General features: G+C 34.7%; 2 protein-coding genes across 3 annotated transcripts in view; one reads left to right on the top strand and one right to left on the bottom strand.

Moving 5' to 3' along the window:
* The window catches only part of RALGPS2 (Ral GEF with PH domain and SH3 binding motif 2), a 98,540-nt gene that overhangs the window by 26,985 nt on the left and 47,567 nt on the right, over positions 1–23,988 (bottom strand). The gene's annotated exons all lie outside the window — the stretch shown is intronic.
* On the top strand, positions 2,607–23,182 carry ANGPTL1 (angiopoietin like 1). Its single transcript, XM_033092692.1, has 5 exons — positions 2,607–2,965; positions 7,547–8,392; positions 19,201–19,394; positions 20,878–21,148; positions 22,484–23,182. Exons 1-5 carry the CDS (start codon positions 2,956–2,958, stop codon positions 22,669–22,671), a joined length of 1,509 nt encoding a protein of 502 aa, XP_032948583.1. The 5' UTR covers positions 2,607–2,955; the 3' UTR covers positions 22,672–23,182.

Here is a 23,988-nt window from a genome sequence, read left to right as displayed (position 1 = left end):
TGAATTATCCACCCCCCCACTGCCATGCTGCTATAGACATTTTTGGACATGTCTCCTGGTATATACATGTACAAGGATTTCTCTATGAGATACACATAGGATGGTATATTAACGCTCAACTTTACAAGACAGGGCTACATTATTTTTTTTTACCACACTTGAGCTTAGCCAAAAGGCCAAGAAGCTATGCCATTGTTTTTTAAAGCCATATAAATTCATATTCCCACTGACAGTAAGTTTCTACTGATCCTTACTTGTGTTAACATTTGATATTATCAGTCTCCTTAATTTTTGCCAACCTTGTGAGTATCAAATGATACCTCACTGTGTTTTAATTTTCATTTCCTTGACTAATAATGGCGTTAAGCATTTATATTTCTATGAACTGTCTTTTGTTTTTTCTCCAGGGTTGTCTTTTTCTTATTGATTTCTAAGTTCTTAATATACTGTAGAAACTAATCCCCTTGGCAATTAAATTTTATCCAGTCACTCTTCAACCCACTGTATAATCTGAAATCAATATGTATGTCGCTGCTGCAACTGATTCCAGCAGAGGCATAAATGGCCTCCTTGTTCAATTTGTAAGCTTCTCTCCTGGTCTCCTCCTTTGTCTTTCTGTAGCCTTTTCACCATTCCCTTCCTTCTTTGGTTTTTACTGGCTTGAACCTTCCAAGCTTCCTGCAACCCGGGTTTTTGTTTTTCCTCATGTTCCCTGGAAGTTGGTATTCCCTCCCCATGGTCTCTTATTAATTTTCCCACACTACATATACTTTTTCTGGATTATTTCACTTCTGTAGTTTCAAGTATCACCAAATTGCTGATGGCTTTCCAAATCTCTCTATATAACTGAGCTCCTGACTTTCATTTTCAATTTAACATTCCAAACTAACCATTATTTGTCCCTAAACATCTGCCATTCCAATTTCCTACCGCAGTTAGTAATATTACTAATTGCTGAAGTTTGAAAGCTCAAAATCACTCAAATGAAAAAGCTCAGTAGGATCTTACTATCTCATATTTCTCCCAGATTAAGCTATTAGTGAATATAACATGATCACTGAATGATCAAGTAATGTACTACATACTATAAACCAGAGACTAGAAGCTGGCTAGACAAAAGTCCATTTGTCCCAATGTTTTCAAAATCAGGGAATATCATAGCTAAATTCCTAAATGACTCTTTTCCTAAAAAAATGGGGAGATCTGGCAACAATGAGGTACAGCTGAAAAAGGTGCAGATCCCATTATATTAACCAGTAGGATGTCAGTTTGTCATAACTGATTTTCCTGTTACCTTACTTCTGGTTTACTTCACTTATTACCCATTTTGTTCTTGCTGCGAGCATTTATCTTTACAGGTCCTTGAAGTTGCAACCCCTGGTATATCTATGTATCTCGTAGGGATTTAAAGAAACAATTAATTCTGTAAAAGAGGCAGAAACTAAGCTAACTTTAAATAAGGCTGTGGATCAACAAACAGTTGATGGTACAGCCTACCAGAAAGAGAAAAATAGCATAAGCGAAGGCAACAAGGAGGGGAAAAAGCACATGGTATGTACAGAAAGTAGAAGCCCAAATGTTTTATCTAGAAGCAGCAACTAGCAATTATGTCAGTGAGAGAGAATGTGGCATAATGCTTTGGAGTTAGATTCTAATCCCCAGTTCCATTACTACTGAAGTACTAAGCCAAGTCACTTAAGACACCTAAATGTGTGTTTCCTCAGCTATTGAGTGAGTAATCACATTTCTTGATTTAATAAAGTATAATAGCATAGTTAGTACTCAACAATTAGTAATTCTTTCTCCAGCAACCTAATTTCATAGCAGAAGAACTGGGCCAGAGGCAGGCAAAAGTAACTTGTCTAAGTTCACGCAGCCAGTGGGTGGGGGGTCAGAACTCTGCCCCCAGTGCCCCACACTCAAGCCAGAGTTGTGTCTGCGTTTAAATCACAATCGTCAGCTGTAAGAAGAACCTTATTCAGATAAGAGGGGTCCTGTTGTAGAATGGGAGGAAGTGACATTATATAACATCAGAGTTTAAGTTTAAAAAGTGTTCAATTTCTGAAAGAATTTAATCAGATTTCCATATATATATACATATATATATATATACACATATATATGTATATATATCTTAAGAAACATTATACGGTAAAATGTAACATATTATAACAACATCAATTTTCCTATTAAAACCTTCTGAAATTTAAAGCTGTTTCCAGGCTATATATAGAGCATTGTATTTGCCTCCTGACAAAGTATAACCCGTTCTTTGTAACAAAAACAAACTCATCAGCCTGCAACTACTTCTAAGTGAAGTTGAGTACTAGTTTTTCAGTATTCAACTTAAAAGATCTCTGGCCAGAAGACTGAAAGGTTTTATAATTGCCAGCTGAACTATGATAGTTTGTTTCCAGATGGTGCCCTTCCTTCAACCTGCACACAGTCTCTCCTTGTTCAGAGCTATTCAACCTCCTGCTGATCCCGCTCCCCAATCCCTATTTAAGGCTACAGAGAGGAAATCCTAAGGAGGAGACTCCCCCCACCAGTCTCCAGCAATTTTTTTGGTGACGTAATATGTGGGCTGAACTTGAGTCTACTGAGAAAGAGGGAATCACTATTCAAGAGTACTGTATATACAATCTGGGTCAGCTGCAGCTGGTTACGCATTTCTCCATGTGGCAGACAGAGCAAAGCCACAATGCTTTCTCTGCTGGATTAAAGACAGCCCACAGACCAGAACTTCCACTCCACTACTTAAAATTACATAGGTGGCTTGTCAAATTCAATTGATTAGTGTTGTAAGAAGAAAAAGAAGTTCCTTATTACAGCTTGGATACAACGGTCCAAAACAAAAATGCAGTTGCCATTAAAGTCACAGATGAACAAACTTCTACACTGACTTTTAAAGGCAAGAATAAGAGCGGCAAGTTTCTGGGTTTGCTTAATCAACAGATGCAAAAAGGTATTTTAATACTTTTAATTTTTATTAAAAAATTCTAATGTAAGTCAAAATGCCTAATTATTGTACGTTAGTAGAAATTTCAAAATCTCTTATACAATGAATTTTGGAATATACTAAAATTTATTTCATCTGAAAAAAGGTTTTGCTTTGCAACTTTGTGTAAAAACTGGTCACTACATACTTTATAATGATTAATGCATTATTTAAAGTTCGATTTAATGATATTTAGTGTATATGCTTATAGAGTAATGAAAATATGCTGGGTTTCAGAAAACAACTGTTTTAATGCCATGAGAGAAATTTTTAACTTTAAGTAAGATTCATGTATAAGGCTTATAGCAGTGATTAAAAACTAAGGGACACAAACTTAAATAGTTGTAAACGTGATTAATAGTTGTAAACGTGATTAGTCTCGCTTCACATAGCTACAACGTGTGCTAAAGATTTATATATACTATTAAAGTGTAGCTTAAAAAGAACACAGCTAATATGATATAAAATCAACTGAAAAGTGTTGCAACAATACCTCAGCTATAGTATAACCAAATATTAAATAGAAATCCTTGTAAAGAAATACAATTCTATTTATTTCTTGCTAAAACTCAAAAATTTAAATATTTTCACAGGTTTGTCATTTAACTTAGATAACAGAAATGAAAACTACTGTAATTGAAATTACTCGAAAAAGTTATTGATAAATTAAAAAAACTTAAAACCTTACAGATTAGGATTGAGGAGAAAAAGGAAACGTGATAGAAGTATTATGTAAGTCAGCGTTAACAACAAAATAAAAACTCAGAAGACACAATTAGTTAAATACATGATTAAAAGACCAAAAATATATATTTTTTACATAGAAGTAATTTTGGTAACACACAAGAAGTTTCTTTCAATATTTTATCTGGAGACTTTAACTGTATTATGAGAATTATTAAAAATAAAATTACTAGTTACTAATAGTAAGCTTTAACACCAAAGACACTTAAATTTGTTGTGATTTGAGGATCCTCTGTCCTTTTAAATATTAAAGATATTAACTGTAGGAATCTTCAACAAACAAATAATAGTAAAGCTAAGATTTCTCCAACTTTAATTTCATGTTCTTTCCTTAAAGATTCTTAACTCTAAATACTGCGAGGATCTCTCTTACACATTTTTACAAGACATTCTGATAAGATTTCCAAGCAATAACGGATCCTGAAATACTTGTCCTGTCTTTTTTGCTGTCGTTTGCTATGAAACATGCAGGACCTCATTACACCTCAGTTCTCACTGAGGCCTTAGGGAAGCATTTAATCTAAAACCCAAATCACACAGATAACCAGTCTCTTCCCAGAACGTAATTCCCAATCTAGACGTTCTTTATCTAAGTCTCTTCAAGGCTTCATAAATTTAAGTTCATTGCCTCATGCTGTTTTCAGTGCGTGTCACAGCCAGTTCAGTGCCTCTGTGTATTTACCATCTGAAAGGAAGTAAATCCTGACTTATTTCTTCTCTGCTAGCTGGCAACGGAGCAACTATGAAAAGTATCAATAAAATTAACCCAAAGCATGGAAGACTTTTTTGCCCTAAAAACAACCAAGCAAAGACAGATTTAAACTTAAGTATACTGTAACAAATTTATAATATTCTCTTGGGATCTAGGAAAATTGTAACATATACAGAAAGGTTTTATGAGGTAACACAGATTTATGGATCTTTCACTTTTAAAACTGAACATATGTGGGAAAATATTAAATAAGAGAATGTTTTCAGAAAATGTAACAGTAAATGTATTTTTAAAACGAGTTCTTTCTTCATGACGTCGCTAGTCTACTTAAGAAACGTGGCTCCTCACTCGGCTTTATGTGGACAACAAAGTCATTACTTGTATAAGGATACGGGCGGGAATTGTTATTTGTTCTAAAAAAATAAACTTTCAGTTGCCTCCTTTAAGTATTACTTTAGGTCAAATTCTCTTATGGTAGACAGTGATTTGTGCCTTGATTTCATCGCATAAGAACCCACAAAGAGCCAAGGCAGAAGACCCCAAAAGGAAGCTGTTGCTATTGTAATTTAGATTCGTATTTTCAAGTTTTGGTTCTTCCATGACAACACTGATGCAAAGTCACAGTAACAGCCTTGGATTCTAGGCTCTTAGCTCTTTCAGAAAAATCTGTGTCTGAGAGGAATGCAAGCTTTTCAAACAGAATGTTTTTATAAAATTCTACTTGTTTTGAAGTTTCACAATATTTTCTGAGTTTTCCTTGTTTTGATAGCTTATTTCGTAGTGCATTATTTATTAAAATAATGTTATGATCTAAGAGTTTCCATTCTATTATGAAACTGAAATAAGTGGATCTGAGCACAAGGTAAGTTAACTGTGTAGAAGAAATGCTGCACGTGAACAGAGGAGACTGATGGTTTCTAGTTTACTGTCCTCAGTTTTTAAATAAAACCATTATCTAAATTCCACGAATCTGCAAATATCAGGAGAAATCTTGTTTTTTTCTTTTTGGTGTAGCTAACTCTAGGTAGTTAAAGTCCTTCTTTAAATAAAATACATAGATGACTTTTAAGGTCTAAAATTTCTACTGACGTCACAAGGCAAAGCATGAAAACAAAAAACTAAAAGTACCCATCCAAGTGTGTTTCTGGCTATCAGCCATCAATAAAAAGCCTTTAACATAAACATGGAAATTATACTCATCCTTCCTGTCTTGATTATTTAGTAAAAGAACAGTAATTCTCCACACTCAATCCATTCTTTATTTTCATTACCACTCCATTTTGTGAAAAACAAGAAATACAAAGTTAAAGACTCCTGTAGTTATGACATGGCTAGGATAAAAATCACAGGTCTAGAAAAGTTACAAGTAGAAGATCTGAGTCCCCTTTGAGTATTTCAGCTTCTCCAGGACTTTATTTCTTTGCAAAATGGCTTACATTTACTTCCCAGTGGTGTTGTTAATGCAAATAGTTAACGTGCTAAGCACACATAAATATAAGGGATTGTTAGAGTGTTGGTGATAGAAAATGTGAGAGAGTATGTTGCCACATGATGTGGTGGTTAGTGGAAAATATGAACCCTGGAGTTTTCCACATGGGTTCAAATTCTGGCTCCCTCTCTTAGAAGCTGTGTGACTCTGGATAAGGTACTTAACTTCTGGATGCCAGTTTCTTCGTCTGAAAATGAGGACCACAATCTACCCCAGAGGGTTGTAGTGAGAAGTGAAAGATTTAATACATGTAAAGGGCTTCAAACAATGCCACGTAACAAGCATGCAGTAAGAGCTGCTCTTATTGACCGTAGGCATAACAATGGGGGACCTGGCTTCTCAAATCAGAAAACAAGTACTCGGGTGGACAAGGGGATAGAAAAGCTCCGTCTTAGTATATCCACTGCCATTCTTTGAAAACAGCAAATAGGAATCAAGTTTATAAGTGTGGGGACAACAGCTTACTAATGAACCTGACAGAGTGATGCATCTTAGCCATTCTACTGTTACTACTCTTTTGGAGTTAACTTGAGAGAAAGGAAGCAGCTTTGGTTCTACTGTAGAAACCGTGCTATAGAGGACAAGTATTTCTCTTCTGCCACAGCGAAAATGAAGCATGCTAAGCACACATTTTAGCATCTGTGTCACAGCTATACACACTCACCGAAGAGCTAGGGAACCTGAATTCTAGATCTAGTTCTAATAGTACTTCTTTGTGTGGCCCTGGCCTTCCACATGCACACGGGTTCACAGAGTTCACGAATGACATGGTCTCTAAGGCTTTTCAACAATCATATTCAGTTACAGATAGTTCCTTTCCTTGGTAATGATTATAGAAAATTATTAACATTTTACTAAAACAGTTCAGTAGAACCTATTAGAAGAATGAAACTGCCGAATCATATATAAGCTTAAAGCACATATAATATTATGGTTTAGGAAACACAATTACCCCTAACAATGACTACAAGCATTCTATCACTCTTCAACTTGTCACCGATCCCAAAAGGACAGGCTACAAAAACAAAAATATGATGCTAAAACTTTCCCGTTTTAGATTTGTCTTAGAGTGTTTAATTTGAGACATTAAAAAAGGCATTTGAGAGGGCTAATTTAATTGAAAATGCACAACATAAATACAAACCACTGAATAGTAAAGCTACCTAGTAACTTTAACACTAATCAGGGAATAATGTTTTAATTAATGCCTTACAAACACTGTCTACCATTTTAGAATTTTAAGATAGCAAGTAAGCTTCTTGAAGGTAAGCAGAGGGTCTTCTTAGGGTCTCACAAGCCCCCAGAGCACCTGACACCGTGCCCTTGCACGGAGAGGCACTCACCCAAGTCTGCTCTTTGAGCCAGGGAACAACGAGCAGTAAGGTGGCAGCCAGAGAACTAGGCTCTAAAACCCACTTCTTAAACTGATGCGAAGGCACCACGATACTGAATTTAAGAAATCGGTAACGTTAACCCCAGCCCAACTTATTAACATCAACAGGTACTGTTTTCCCCTTAGATCCTTTTTTATATTACTGACTTTGAAAGTAGATTAATATTAATTTGCTTTACTTTTCCCCTTCATTGGTTTGTTTTTAAAAAGACGTCACACAACCTCATTTCAAAATGAAGGCTTTTATCTGGACTCTCAGTGTGCTACTCTTCCTGCTGATGGGCACTGGACACTGCAGAGGAGGACAGTTCAAAATAAAAAAAGTAACCCAGAGGAGATACCCGCGTGCCGCAGACGGTAAAGAGGAAGTGAAGAAATGTGCATACACGTTCCTGGTGCCTGAACAGAAAATAACAGGGCCAATTTGTGTCAACACCAAAGGGCAAGACGCAGGTGCCATCAAAGACATGATCACCAGGATGGACCTGGAAAACCTGAAGGACGTGCTCTCCAAGCAGAAGCGGGAGATAGACGTCCTGCAGCTGGTGGTGGACGTGGATGGGAACATAGTCAACGAGGTGAAGCTGCTGAGGAAAGAGAGCCGGAACATGAACTCTCGCGTCACCCAACTCTACATGCAACTGTTACACGAGATTATCCGCAAGAGGGACAATTCACTGGAACTTTCCCAGCTGGAAAATAAAATCCTCAATGTCACCACAGAAATGCTGAAGATGGCAACACGGTACCGGGACCTGGAGGTGAAATACGCTTCCTTGACCGATCTTGTCAACAACCAGTCCGTGATGATCACCTTGTTGGAAGAGCAGTGCATGAGACTGTTTTCCCGACAGGACCCCCATGTGTCCCCTCCTCTTGTCCAGGTGGTGCCACACCACATTCCTAACAGTCACCAGTATACCCCTGGTCTGCTGGGGGGCAACGAGATACAGAGGGATCCCAGTTATCCCAGAGATGTAATGCCACCACCTGATCTGGCGACTTCTCCCACTAAGAGCCCTTTCAAGATACCACCAGTAACTTTCATCAACGAAGGTGAGTTACTGCTTACTGTTAAAAATGGAAGGATGAGGTTTATGTTTTATGGTTTATGAAACAATGCTCATAATAAACGCTTATTCTTCATTTCAGTGATCTAATTCTACATGAACATTAAAATTACTATTTTTGTTTTCTATTAATCAAGAATTGAACTTAAATACATCTTTCAACTTTAAGACTCTATAAAAACAGTGTATTCTGTGAAAAAAAGTAGTCTTCCATCCAAATTCTTACAATCCAAGTTACTAGCATTGTGACAGGAACGAGTCCACGAGCCACTCCTAACCTCTAAGACCATCCCACTGGCCTCCAGCTAGGTCCTCACTACTGCTCAACAGTCCTTTATGTACCTCTCACTGCTCTTCCCATCATCCTCCTCAAAAGGAACACCTCAAAATCTGCTGCCACTCTCCTTAAGCCTGTAATTACACCTCCTCATGACCGCCCTCCCAGCAGACGCTCCATCACCTGCTGCACTGAGATGAAGGCTTCTCAGGGCTCAGGTTCCGTGTTCTTTCCCATCTTGAAAACATCTGCACAAATCCTGTGCCTTCTGGCCCTCAGTCTCAAGAGGAAAAGGTATCTCTCATCTTTTTCAAGGCTACTCAAACTACAATTTGTTCCTTGTACCCACATAAGCCTAAATAAGTTTTCACTGTCATAAAAAACCCTAGAACTCATCCTAATATCTCTATCTCTATTGCTTAATTTCATTCCTTCCTCTCTTTATTCATTCAATATTGGTCACTGATCTAGGTGCCTAGAATAAATAGATGAATAAAGCTCATCTTTGTTTCAGTCTAGTAAGCTCACTGCTAACTTTCTCAATATTTTACATATATTTTACACTTGAATCCATTTTTTCATAAGCTATTCTCCTGAATTCTTTACAAGTTGACTTGTTTTCTTAGAGGAAAACACCCAAATGCCCCAAAGCTAAAAAGCAAACCAAACAACCACCCCACAAAAACGGTAAATATATATATATATATATATATATATATATATATATATATATATATATATATATATATATATATGTAAAGACTATGATATGATTTTAAATAACAACAAAACGCAGAACAAAGACTGGAAACACACACATCACAAAGTGGCTGTGTTTGTCTGCAGCAGTGGACACCACTGACCATTCACATCTCTGCTTTCTTGGGCCTCCATATCGTAACATTCTTCCTCTTCCCACTTCTCTAGGTCGTTCATCGGCATCTTCTTCCTTCTCTTATGTCTTAAAAAGGCTTTCTTTAAGATATTCTGCTTTCGAGGTGTCATCCAGCTTCAAGGCTACAGATATCACCCTGCTTAGGTGACTCCTGCCTGGAGCTCTCCCTCCTGCTTCTAACCAAAGCAGGATGTTTGCATCTGGATATTCCACCATCACCTCACATGTTGCTGCTACTCCCTCTACTGAAATGCCTTCTTCCCGCTCACCTGTCAACCTGGAAAATTTTAAGGCTTATCTAAAACAGTATCTTAAATGTTACACCTTCCCAGATTCAGACAAACATATCTAGAAGGCTTTCCCCAAATTGCTGATTATGTCTTGAACATGTTTTCTATGTCATATTACACTGGGATTATTTGTTTGCAGCCTAGCTTCCTGCTAGACTGAACACTTCTGAAAGAAAGTGAACTTCTTTTCATTCTTTTGTATCAAACATCTAATCAGGATCAGGTTTGGCATATTGTGCTCAGCATGTTGTAAGCACTGAAATAAATATCTGAGGAGTGAATGAATAAATTAGTACGTAAACTCTAAAATAATCTTTTCCCCAAAGTGGCATGCTCCTTTTAGAAATAAGTAAACTATTATTATAAAAGCAGTATGTTTACTGAAGAAAACCTAGAAAATACTAATAAACTTATAAATCATTAACATTTTGGTAATAATCTTTTTCTTTCCCCCCCCCCCCATAAACGTGGTAATCAGTATCTTGTAACTTTAAAAAATAACTTTGTTCTGCGTTTTCTTTCTCTGTGATTTTATCTTTGGGATAAATTTTTGTAAGTAAAATTGATGGGTCAATTGATCTTGATTTCTCTATTTTGATTTATGTTACCACCCATTTCTGAATTCGCTCAGCTCATCTTTGACAATTCCCTCCTGCCCGCACCCCCAACAGTCAATCTGAGTTCTATTCATGCTGATTTTCAGTCTTTCAGGGACGTGTCCTTCATTTCTATTCAGAGCCAGAATTCTAGTTAGATCCAAATTATCTATGGCAGCAGCTAGAGGAGAGAACTGCTCTGTGCCTCAGCTTCCTCATTTGTAAAATGGGGGATAATAATAGTGCTTCCCTTATAGAGTTTAACACTCGAGGAGTGCTTAGAAAGGTGCCTGGCACTCCAATGTTAATTCTTGCTAAGAATTGTATAATAGCTTGCCAACTGGTCTCCCTAACTCCATTTTCTCTCTCCACCAAAATGTATTCTACATTGCCAAAAGATCAGTATTCTGATTACATTACGACCACTCTGATTACATCACACTTAAGCTTAGCAATTCCCCCACTGCAAACAGAAAAAGTCCAATTTGCTTCGCCTAAGTAAGAATAGTATCCTCCTGAAAAGAATCAATCCACTTTAGCTTTCTTTCTATTAATTTCCTTCACAAAAACCATCTGCTTCAATAAAATGAATCAACTCACTGTCTTCTAAATATCTTCCGTGCTTTCTGCCTATTCAAATCATAAGACTCAGACTAAAATAAAATAATACAAAAACAATAGCTACTCGTCCTTGAAGCCCTTGTTGACTCCCACAGGCCTGAAGGGACTGCTTTTCTCCATGAATGTCTCCATTCTCTGTAACATACTTCTTATATTCCCGTTTGACTTATCAGTTATCTTTACATGTATACACAGGACTTACGTACACATCTAAGTAAAATGCCTTCCAACTCTAAGTTCCTTCTTGGTAGATGGATATTGTCTCTTATTTGCAGATGCCAAATAAATATTGATTGACTTGATTATTACATTTTTATACAGCCTCTTAAAGTTGTCATTCCAAAGACCTTCATGAAAGTACTTAATACATTCTATTGTACTGGATTAATTCATTTTATACTGTTCTAACTCTCAGTAACAACAGGCTAGATTACCACTGAATTACGTAAATGATCATTATTAATATCCCCAACACCCTTTTATTTCTAAAGGAAAGATGTGTATAAAATGATCCACTGGGTACAGAAGGAAAAAATATATATTTATTTTTGATATCTTTTTAAAAATGTATATTTTGTGTAAACTTTTAATGCATACAATAACAGTGTAGTAGTTTGTACACATAATTTATAAATAAACAGAACTGAAGTGTGTGGATTTTTAAAATAATTATGTAAATAAGGAGATGACTTGTGATTTTCTCTGGGTGCTGATTTTTAAGTGGATGGTGTCACCAATTCTAGAAGAAATTATTCACTTATTCATACAATGACCCACTAAAAAATGCTTATACAAAATGAGATATATCAGTTCTATACACTGAGCTGTAGTGCAAGAAAAATCTAATATAGAATTAAATCCCATGCTGGGGATTCAGTATTTCAAAAGTCCCACGAAAGAGACTTTTGCTTTAATGAAACAATGGTGTATATATATCCCTAATAAACCAATCCCTAATGTAAAAATTAAGGACAGGCATAACTTTTCCTGTTATTCATTATTTGTTTGTTGTTTAATTAAACAGTAGCTTTTTGCTTATTCTATTCCATAAATGTTAGTCTTTACAATTCAAGGACATAATCAGCTATACCATAAGAATGTTCATTTCATATGAGGGAAGTACACAGAATTCAGAAAACTTGGGTTTTTTGTTATTGGTCTTCAGTAAGTCATTTTGCCAGTCTGTCTCTGTTTTGTCATTTGTACAATGAGCATGGGTTGGACTGGATGATTCTAATATCTCTTTCTAGTTCTAATAGTCTGTGATTCTTATCAAATGTAAATTACTACAAGGAACAATAAATAGACTTGCTATTTTTATATATATACATGTAGCATTTTCACGTGCGTCACCTTATTTAATCATATATAATATATGTATACTAATATTATTATTAATAATATTAAATAAAATATTAATATATATACATATATACATACATATATATATGTATATACAATGTGCTAAAATCTTTGCTCATATTATTGTGTCAGACTGGAAAATACGTCTCAGCTGTTTGGGTGCTTGCACAAAAAGGGCAAAGATGGATGGATATTGTATTTCCACAGGCTTCCGGCACCCAGAAGGGCATTATACTTGTAGGTACATGACCATTCTAAAGTCTCCAAGTGCATAACTACTATTTAAAAAGTGTTTTAGCCCGTCACAAAAAGAAAAATACCGTATGGATTCCACTTATATGAGGTACCTTGAGTAGTCAACTTCACAGAGACAGAAAGTAGAATGGTGGCTGCCAGGGGCTGGGGTGAGGTGGGGAAGGGGTATGCAGTTTCAGTTTTGCAAGATGGAAGAGTTCTGGAGATTGGTTGCACAATACTGAATATGTACTAATACCACTGAACTGCACACTTTAGTTATGTATACCTTACCATTATTTTTTTTCAAAGGTGTTTTAATGAAAGGCAATTTTATATATGTTTTTAAAACAGTTATAAAAAAAATACACCACAAAAGAATAAACTTGTTATGAACTTACAGCAAATGTGGCATAATTTTGTTAGCATAAAATAAATAATCCAGAAACATTACCTTCCCTTTACCTTAAAAACAAAATGTTTGCGAATGTCACTACACACCTGGAAAATTGCCTCAATAAAATTCTTAACTTAAGAATAACAAAATTCTTATGTTATTCAGTGGCTATATTTTAGGTTAATCTTTTATAAAAGAAAACATTCCTCTTTTACAAATGGTACATTTATAAAAACAAGTTCATTCCTTGTATACAAATGGAGTTGTGGAAGTTTTTTCACAGTGTTTTAGAGCATAGATCTGAATATCAGGAAACTTCGATTCTGGCCAAGGATTTTCAGATGCCTTTTTTGTAAGAGACTGTTGTGATGATTAAATAAGGTGACGCACGTGAAAATGCTCTGTGTACGGTCTGACCATCATTGATTATTACATTTTTTTGTACACTTCTCTATATGTGCCTTGCCTTGCCATGTATGGAGACATAAAAGATTGAAAAATGAAACTTGAAAAGCAGTCATTAGAAATTAAAAATATGCTTTTTAGTGGGTAGTAAGCTAATTTTCAATTATGTAAAATGTTTCCTATTTATAAACTTTGAGATGTAATTGATTTCAGTGGAATACTTATATCAACACTTAAAAGAAGACTGGTTAATAAGCAAAGGAGCTACTGGAATATGATTCTATTAACCAGTTATAAAAAACAATCAATAAATTATTTAATAATTTCAAAAATAAAAGCTTGGGTTGCTGCATTTTAAACTTAGACTAATAGACAAAGTAATTCATATTATTACACGAAAGAATCTATTATCTCTTTAAAAGTATTTGCTTTAAATTTCCCATTCCAGAAATGCTGTTGAATATATTTATCTTATACTTAACCCACAATCCAATTAAAAAATTTACCACTCAAAAGATTTTACTTGCTGACCAACTATTTGAAACCTCTAACTTGGATATATATTATACTTGTATACATTTCTCCTATCACAAAGAGCACAGGATTGGAGGAAAAAGAAAGAAAATAAATGAGGCATGCAACAATAAAAAGATTTTCCTTTTAACTTAATTAAACAATTTATAGAAAAAGGGCATGTATGTTAAAGATGGTTCCCAGTAAATGTGCTATTTAAAGTATGAATTTTTTTTTTAAACCAGCTGTTTTGTTCAAAATATGGCTTCTTTATGAAAACTACACATTGGGAAATAATGTGGCATGACTCAACATTTTTCTTTCTATGAATCAGATCTACTAACTGGAATTTGTTAGCCCTATACAAACTTTAATCATCAAATAAACTGAGGACTGGTTCTTCAAATTCAATGCACAGAGGTCCAATTTCCTGCCTTGAGAAGACTCCTACTATGTGTCATGGAAGATGAAGACCATTGCAAGATTACCATTGCAAGATTACTTCAAAGAAAAAAGGTTAATAAAATCCCTATTTTAAAAGAAAGGTATTTTCAGTCCATACCCTTTGAATCATTATGAACAAATTCCTAAATCATGTCAATTAATTTATTTCTAACAATATGCAAACAAACAAGTTAAATTTGATCTCTCAAAAATAAAACTGGTACTTTTCTACGAGTCATTTAAGAATCCCTATTATGCAATGTTTTTTATGGTATAGAGAAAGCAGTAAAACATTTAATGTAAGAACGATTTATAATCTAGCTCTAGAGCAGAAAGTAAATAAGATATGCAAGTAATAATAAGAAAATATTTCTGCCAAGATAAACAGCGTATGCTGGGCTAACACAGGTTAATGGTTTATTTATAAAATAAATATAAACAAACACCAAATTCTGGTATTTACTATCATTACTGAGGAGAAAAAAGGTAGCAATAAGCACCACTTTTATTAATTTTGTCCACATGTACTGATGAAGGATTGCAGTTAAATCTTCCTAAGCTTGTTATATCAACTAAATCTAACAGGCATCCAAACTGTCAACATGAAGCCCACTACAAAAAAGTGGGCTGAAAATTAAAGTTGAAGATAATTTTAAATGTGTATAAATCGAAGTCTTATCAAATCAAAGCTGGATTTAGAAAACCCAGAAACTCTCCAATTTGCATAATGAATATCTAAGGACTTTATTATATAGCAGGAAAAGAACAAATGGCATTTTATAAATATTCTGTCAACATTCAAAACCTTGATGTTTCTAAATATTTTATAGCAATTCACATAACCTACTGAAAGTCCAACTCATGAATATACACTAAAATGTAAAATGTAAAGGGTCAAAACTACACTCAAATGAGTGCAGAGTAAATATTTACAAAGAGGACATTCATGGAATAAGCAATGCAAAGCTCAGTTATAGAGTAAGCAAATTTCTGAAATGAGAGATATATTTATGCGTATTGCAACAAAACCACTCCATGAGTACATTAACTACAATACTAACAGGTTTTAAAATAAGAGCAACGTTCCTCAGATATCCTGACAGAATATTCTAAAAGCGACAACTTAGGAAAATCTGACTAACGTTGGAAATAACCACGATGACTATACTTTTAAACCGAAGGCATCGGCTTCAGCTCTGCGCTCTACGTGCCAGACTCAGCCACTGACATTTTAGACACACTGAAGTGTAACTCCTGTAAACCAAGCACTGTCCTGTCTGCCCCTCAGCACACATTACCCATGTGTGGCCTTCATCAGAGCCCCACTCCACAAGCCCACCTTCTAATCAATCTTCAAAACTCAGCTCAGATATAGGCAGACTCTGATCTCTTCCCTGCAAACCTGGCTTAGCTATTTCTTAGCAAGTGTCCCAAGTGCAGAAGTTTGATGTCTAACTCCATGGAAGTATCTGTCACGTCGTAGTGACATTATCTCTTTACTCACCACTTCCCCCCTTCCCATTTGACCCTGTGGTTGTTTCTTTATCACTTGAACCTAAAATGGTTTCTAGCCTACAGCAGAAGCAGCAAAGATGTTTCTGGAAAAAATAATGCAGAATTGAGGAAACTACTGTGGCTACCAGGAATTATTTGGTTCAACAAATATTTGAGTGCCTAAGTGGTCTTAAACTGTGGACACACAACCACAAGATACAGTTCTTGCCCACAGGTAGTTCTATGAGTAAACAAATGACTATTATTAGCATGCATTACACAAGCTAATCTAAAACTGGACTTGGAAACCATACTTCACTTTTCCTTTCATTTCATTCCCATATGAGATTATTAAAATTCTATAAATTTCATCCTATCTGAAATACAACCTCTACCCTTCTCTGACTTGATGTGACATGAAGTAGCTCATATGTGATTGGCAAAAAAGACAGAATAGTATCAGTAAAACAGAGAGGTCATATTGGTTCATATGGGATTTTTTCCAAGCATATCAATGTTTTGTGCCATAACTGCAGATGAATACAAAGTATGCTAACAGCTAACATCGGCTGTCATTTCAGAATATGAGGTTTTTCAGGAATATGTTCTCTACAGTAGAAACGACTGTATATTCATCTTCGATTAGCCACATTGAAATTATTACTTAAACAAGCATATGTTTATTAAATAGGCTACTTAATTATTAAATAAGCCACAAATGCGTATCAAGGTTAGCAAGGAAGCAGAAAAGAAGGGAACATTCACTGATGATGACTACTTTGTTAAGTATTGTGTTCAAGGCTCTGAATACTTTGTAATTTAAATTCAATAACTAGAAAGTTTTATATTGAAGATAATATAAAAATAATTCACATTGTATTGAAATGAAATGTGATCTAATTTATGGCCAGTCTGATAAGCTCAAAACATTATTTTTATCATAGTCCGCATGAATATAAAAGCATAAATTCTTAACAAAATTTTAGCCAATCCAATCCAGCAATACATAAAAACAATAATACACCACAACCAAATTGAGATGAATCCCAGGAAAACAAGCTGGGTTTAACATAAAAAATACAATTAACAGGATCCTTACAATAATAAATGAAAAAAGAAAAACCGTTTCATCATCTCAGTAGATCAATAAAAAACCTTTGACAAAATCCAAAACTCATTCATGATACAAACTCTCAGCAAACTAGGGATAGAAAAGATAAGAATTTTTAAAGTAGTTATTATAGCTTAAAGGAAAGTATGTTCATAATGAATGCAGGGTTGGTAATCTCCGAAGAGAAATAAAAACTATAAAGAATGAAACTGAAACTCTAGAACCAAAAAATTCAATAAAATAAATAAAACCCAAGAAAGACGGCATTCTTTCCAGTTTCTTAAATTTTTTACTAGTAATCTGTAGTGCTCATGGTCACTGTAGTATCAATTTTAAAAATCTGAAACATATATATCAATGAAACATAATAAAAATCTGGACTAGAGAAATTGATCATCTCTTGATTTTTGTGTGTGGTTTTCAATTTCTTTATATTTAAAATGTGAAGGCAAGGTAACTGATTTGGTTACTCAACAAAAAAATTACTGACAGCCTGCTACTAATAGTTAAAACACTGATGACATGAAGTCAGAAGAAAAACAAAAACAGTCTCTGTCCTAAAGGAGCAATGTAGAGGAAGAGTTCAGAGACTCTATGAATCCCTTCTAATGATCTAACTATATAATTATTTAATGAGATTAATTCTACCCCAATAAGGCCCCACAGGGACCTGTATATACTTGTCACAGTATAGATAACACATGTCTCAAAATTTCAACAATCCTATTAACTTTATAGTACAGATTTTCTTGTATGAACTTGACTTGACTAAACTCTCTATTTTCACACAATTTCTAAAAATTATGTCAGAATTAAAAAATTTCTAGTGAAATAAATTTGACAACTGACAGTTCTAGCCATTTTTGTTGTTCTAATAGATCTTAAGGGTAATTCTTATTTCTGAATCACTTAATATTTTTACATGCTTATTAAAAAAAAAAAAACAAGGATCAAAACACTGCAAAAGGGTGAAACTAAAGAATGTTCAGTAAAACAGGTTTTCTTTAAGATCCAAAAATGCGGTATCACAAGTTCAAGAGTCAGACACTACATATGATTTTACAAAATGTTTTGTCATTTTAAAAGAGAAGTACTTATTAGTGGTTAAAAAATAAGGAGAGAATCCATAAAATTATGAAATAACAGTGGCAAATGTAACAGCAGGTCAAAGCATGGAGCCAGGATTAGAAAGAAATAGGTTGAAGTCTAGGGTTTATTCCCTTCTAGACACAGGACCTTGGACTGGTTCACTGTTGTCTACAGAACATCTGTAAATTATCACAGGGTCACAGTATAGATTAAATAAGAAAATTACTGTTAGTCATATAAATTGATATAACTCTTCAGAAAGGCAAATGGCCAACATTCCTGAAATGTATTCTCATGGACCGTTGTATAGGGGGAATATTAGAAGATTCTGTAAGTTTGGGAAAGTACGGTTTATTTCAGGGCTTTTGTCTTTAATATGTGAATGTACACTGTGAGTTTCCAAAAGGGTAACATAATATTTAGCAATTCTAAAACTTATTTGACCATGATATGCTGTTTTCAATGAGTATCTCAAAGGACTAGTGTATTCCACTGAAATCAAATTTCAAAAACTGTAAATTGGGCATTATGAAGAGCTGTAAAAGTGTCACATTCTTTTGATCCAAAAGATCAACCCCACAGCATTTTTATAAGAAAGTATGAAAAAAAATGAAGCCAATAAGAAGATACTTTGTACAGTGTTATTTATAATAGCAAAAATCAGATGAAACCTCAATGTTCAAAGATAGCAGAATAAACAATGAAATGTCAATATCAAAGATTGTATAATTACACCTACTATAAGTGCTAGTCCCTTGGAAATGTTTGTTAAAGTAAAAAGACAGAATCCAATTTTCTATGTGTTTTAGAACTGTAACAATATGAAAATGTACGTGTATGGACAAAGTCTTGCAAGAACAGTAGAAAATGAAACAAGTTAATGTTTTGGATGGTGGGACTGGGGTAATCTTTTTATTTATTTTTTAACTTTGATAGTCTTGTATATACAACAGATAAAAAGTGGATCTGTAAAAAAATATACAAAGGTAAGACCCTTGAGAAAACTATTTTAATATGGCTTTTTTCCTATTAAGTTTCCTGGCAACCAATGATATTTTAATTACAGGACCATTTAAAGACTGTCAACATGCAAAAGAAGCTGGACATTCAATCAGTGGGATTTATATGATTAAACCTGAAAACAGCAATGGACCAATGCAGTTATGGTGTGAGAACAGTTTGGATCCTGGGGGTTGGACTGTTATTCAGAAAAGAACAGATGGCTCTGTCAACTTCTTCAGAAATTGGGACAATTATAAGGTATATCAGTGACGCAGACCTGGGGGAGAGGTAGAACAAAGCGCTCTTCTAACAGTAGCCATTCTATGCAATAAAAAGACACACCGTTAAAAAAAAATTATATGTTTTTCTTTATCTACATTTGTCAAACCGATGATTCTCATTTCCAGTTTTAAAGTCAAAATCAAAACATAAAAAGGAAACTGAAGATGTACTTTAAAATGACCTCTTTTAGTCTGGATGACATATATATATATATATATATATATGTATGTACACACACACATATATATATATACATACATACACATATATACATATATTTCTTAGACTACTCTAATTCCATCTTCTAAGAAGATAACTGCTTTTTTGTTTATGACTACATTTGTACCCATCATTAAGTGTATTTAAGCAATAATATAAAGTACAGGACTTTATATTGATAATCGTGCCACCATATTTTAAGCTGATGACACCAGACCCTGGGCCTGTAGGGGAGTAATGCACAGCTAGGTTTTCACGTAAGACTGGTATTGCATGATTCCATGACACCAGTTTTGGAAAGGTGAACAGCTAGTCTTTGCTCGTAATTCTGACGTTCATCATGCTAATTTTATGAGTGGTATATATCTTCTGTTCAAGGATGGCAGATGGGAGAAACTATATTTTCTAGATGGTTAATTCTTCAATCAAAATTGTGAAGTAACATGTAATTACTCTTAGGTGCTATTTTACTGGCAGCTAAAAAATGAGACATTAATATATTCATATCAAAAGTTGTGCAAATTTTGAGACAAGTAACTAGGAAGAAGGAATCCTGTAGCACAACTTCCTCGAAAATACACTTTAGTGTTAAGATCAGGTTTACCAAACTTAAATTCTGCTGCATACCTGCAAAGGCAAAAGCTTAGTGAAATAGGGCAGTTAACTGATTTTTTTCAAACATTATATACAATTTTTCAAAGGGAGAGGATCTCTGAAGATCATTTTATCTTCTTATGTTTACTAGTTTTACTTGTAATAGAGCTAATGAAGATAATATGTTCTAAAACAGATACTATCATTTTTATTGAATGACCATAATAAGGTTAGATATCTTTTTTGTTTGACCATGGTAGGGACAGTACCTACACTTTTAGAAAAAAAATGGGCTCTTTGTATGAGAGAGATCAGGAACCCCTTTCAAGGCTCTGAGTAGTGCACTAGTTAATGTTTTTAGTAGCTATGAATAATTTTCATTCTCTTCTGCCTTTGTCTTATTTGTAGGGTTTGAAACTGGCTGTGCAAATAAATACTACTGACAAATTAAGGGAAAGCCAAACCAAACAAAGTGACTATGTGGGGCTTATAAAGATCAGATGATCTACTAAAATGGAAGGAAATTCATATTCTCACTTAAATGGCCAATATCTTTCTGCTCTCAAATGTTTAAAACTTATCTATAAAAAAGTTGACCATCTCCATACTGATTTCTGTACTCGTCATATTCTTTGTTCCCTGACAGAAAGGGTTTGGGAACATTGATGGAGAATATTGGCTTGGATTGGACAATATCTACATGCTTAGCAATCAAGATAATTACAAGCTGCTGATTGAGTTAGAAGACTGGAGTGATAAAAAAGTCTACGCAGAATATAGTAGCTTTCGCCTGGAACCTGAGAGTGAGTTCTATCGACTGCGTCTGGGCACTTACCAGGGAAATGCGGGGGACTCCATGATGTGGCATAATGGGAAACAGTTCACCACACTGGACAGAGATAAAGATATGTATGCAGGTGAGTCAAACACTGATGTGTATTCTTTGTAGAATCACCACCTACTAGGCATGAAATAGAACCCTGTGATTAAAGTGTGTACACCAAAAATCTTTCCAGAAAAGTCACTTTGGACTCAAAGGGAACAGAAGCCGCTAAAAGGAATAGCTTTAGGATCTCTTTTAGAATCCAAAGTGTGAACTCTATAAAGAACAGGGTTCTCTTGTTCCAACTTGGAGGGGTAGGGGTGGAAAGCAAAACAAAAACTCATTCATCTGGAAATAAAACCCTCAAGTGTCTAAAATTCATACCAAATACTAACTGGACACCTGCCATGTGCCATGCGCTACTGTAGGTGCTGAGGGCACAGCAGTAAACAAAGTTCCTGCCCTTTGGAGTTTACTGTCTCGGAGACAAAATGTTTGGTCAGGTGGTGACAAGTACTCTAAGAGTAAGAGAACAGAAAAGTGGTGGGCAGCAGGGAGTGGAGTGGGGGCTATGTTATGTGGAGTGGCCAAGAAAGGCTATTGTGCGAAGGTAACAAGGAGAAAGGCATTTCTTAGTAAAAGGGAGCAACGAGACCACTGCGACATGTGGCATAGCAATAGCAAAAGAGCTCCATTCAGAGGGGAAATTAATGTTAGAAAGAATCAATCAGGCCAGCCACGTAACACAATTTTAAATTTAATTTTCATATACTTTTGCCTTCTTAAAACAGGTTTCTCGCTCTGATAAAGGGATACCCCCCCCAATGATTTATAGTTCTGTTTGGCTGTATTCTTGCAAGCAGCGCATAGGCCTCTATTTTAATCTATTTCACACAAGCAAAGAGGAAAAAAGAGAGAGCGATATGACCATAACATATGCCTTATTCATAGAAACCCCTTTAATTGCTAGTAGTTCCATTTTATTTTACATTATTTTTTGCTATTTTGAGAATTCAATTTCCCCCAAGCTTTGTTCTCTTTAAACAACTCCCTATCTTTCCTTCCCACTCTCTCCAGTCTCTCCCTCTTTCTCTCTCACACACAAACAGTGCTTGCATTTTGTTTGCCCTACTACCTAGAAAATTAAATCACTTAAAAAGAAAAAGGAAAAAGAAAGAAAAAGCAAGTCCTATGCAAGCAAAGGGCAAGATAAAAAGGGCAGTTTATGTTATTGCTCATGTGGCTGACACCAGAAAGCAGCAGCAATAGAATAAATGAAGAAAGAAAACTATGAAGATGAAGGTAACTGAAATCAGTTAGAAAAGCTCAAATTAAATCGTTCCAAAGGTAGAGTAAGCTTTTGATGGTTGGCAGAGAATCACACTTAGAAGAAACTTTTACTCTGATATCTCTATTTTTTTCCTCAAAGGAAACTGTGCCCACTTTCATAAAGGAGGATGGTGGTACAACGCCTGTGCCCATTCTAACCTCAATGGAGTATGGTACAGAGGAGGCCATTACAGAAGCAAGTACCAAGATGGAATTTTTTGGGCCGAATACCGAGGCGGGTCATACTCCTTGAGAGCAGTTCAGATGATGATCAAGCCTATTGACTGAAGGGAGACAGTCTACAACCTAAAAGGAACTCCGTATTTTCAAGTTACTAAAAATGTAAATGTTACATGTATATTGTTTTGCACAATTCATTTCTACAGATACAGTTTTTTTAATGTTTTTTACCATAACTATAAGAGGGGATTTATGAATATAGCTTCATCTTCCTTTAACATTCTGCAGAAGATCATTATTATCCATAACCTAGTTATTTTAAAAATTGTATTTACTAAATACAGGCAAAGATTGTTTTCTAAAATGTAAATATTTGCCACAATGTAAAACAAATCTTAGCTTTATTTTAAATCAAAATTGAATATGTGTTCAAGATCCTTAACAATTTATTTAAAAACTTTACAGGAGATTGCTATTATTTCCAATGAAAAAATAGTTTTGAGATTTCAGCTAAGTAATATGTTTTATTTATAAAAATATAGACAGGAAATTAGAGAAAACTCTAGTTTTGCCAATAAAAAATACATTTTGCATTGAATAAAAGTTATTTTAAATTGAATTTGTACTTTCCACATGAAATGATTAAATATTAATTTTTGACAACTTATTTTATGCTAATTTCCCAAAAGAATTAAAGTGAGCCACAGTATTTTAATACATACTTTTAAAAACAAAAAATAAATGTATATAATATTTAAATAGTCAATTTATAAAAAACCAGACACATACAAATGAATTTTTAGTATTATCTTCATGATTGGCTGAACACCAAAATCGCCTGAAATGCGTTTTATGTTGTTATATCAGCAAAATATTGATATAAAAATGCAGATTATTTAGTAAACCAATGGTCTAACAGATCTGAATTATAACTCTAAGTTTATTTATAAATACTACCCCCCCCCCCCCCCCCCCGCCACTTACTGATCCTTCTTAACTGGAAAAAACCACGCATGCTATTCAAGCAGAAAGCTTGGGCAGCTTTATAAGCATCACTGCATACTCACGGATGGGACTAAAACAACTTCAAAAAACTTTTAGATATTTTCCCAATACCGAGATTCAACAGCTTCAGAGCAGAATCCATAAGGGTTTATCTAGTCCAAACCGTCAATTCCATTTTATAGTGCGTGAGTCTTTAACTCATTTTTGCAACTAACAACATTACCAACCTTCTGAAATCATTTGCTTATTTATAGCTGACCTTCACTTAACCCATTGTAAACTCAAAAATTTTAGAGAAATCTCATGAGAATTTTACTCAAATGAAAAGAAAATCCAATCAGAACTGAAGATATTTGAACAACTCAAATCTACCAACATGACCAATGCTTTTCCTCTGTCACATCTCAAAATAAAACTTCT

This window comes from Rhinolophus ferrumequinum, chromosome 22 (genome assembly GCF_004115265.2).
Source record: "Rhinolophus ferrumequinum isolate MPI-CBG mRhiFer1 chromosome 22, mRhiFer1_v1.p, whole genome shotgun sequence".
In the NCBI taxonomy this organism is placed as follows: Eukaryota; Metazoa; Chordata; class Mammalia; order Chiroptera; family Rhinolophidae; genus Rhinolophus; species Rhinolophus ferrumequinum.
Note: the sequence above shows the minus strand (reverse complement) of the source record. Positions and strands in the feature narration are given on the sequence as shown.

Coding starts and splice junctions, on each gene's coding strand:
- ANGPTL1 (XM_033092692.1), top strand. Junction 8,393..19,200: donor AGTAACTTTCATCAACGAAG/GTGAGTTACTGC, acceptor TTTTAATTACAG/GACCATTTAAAGACTGTCAA. Junction 21,149..22,483: donor AGATAAAGATATGTATGCAG/GTGAGTCAAACA, acceptor TTTTCCTCAAAG/GAAACTGTGCCCACTTTCAT.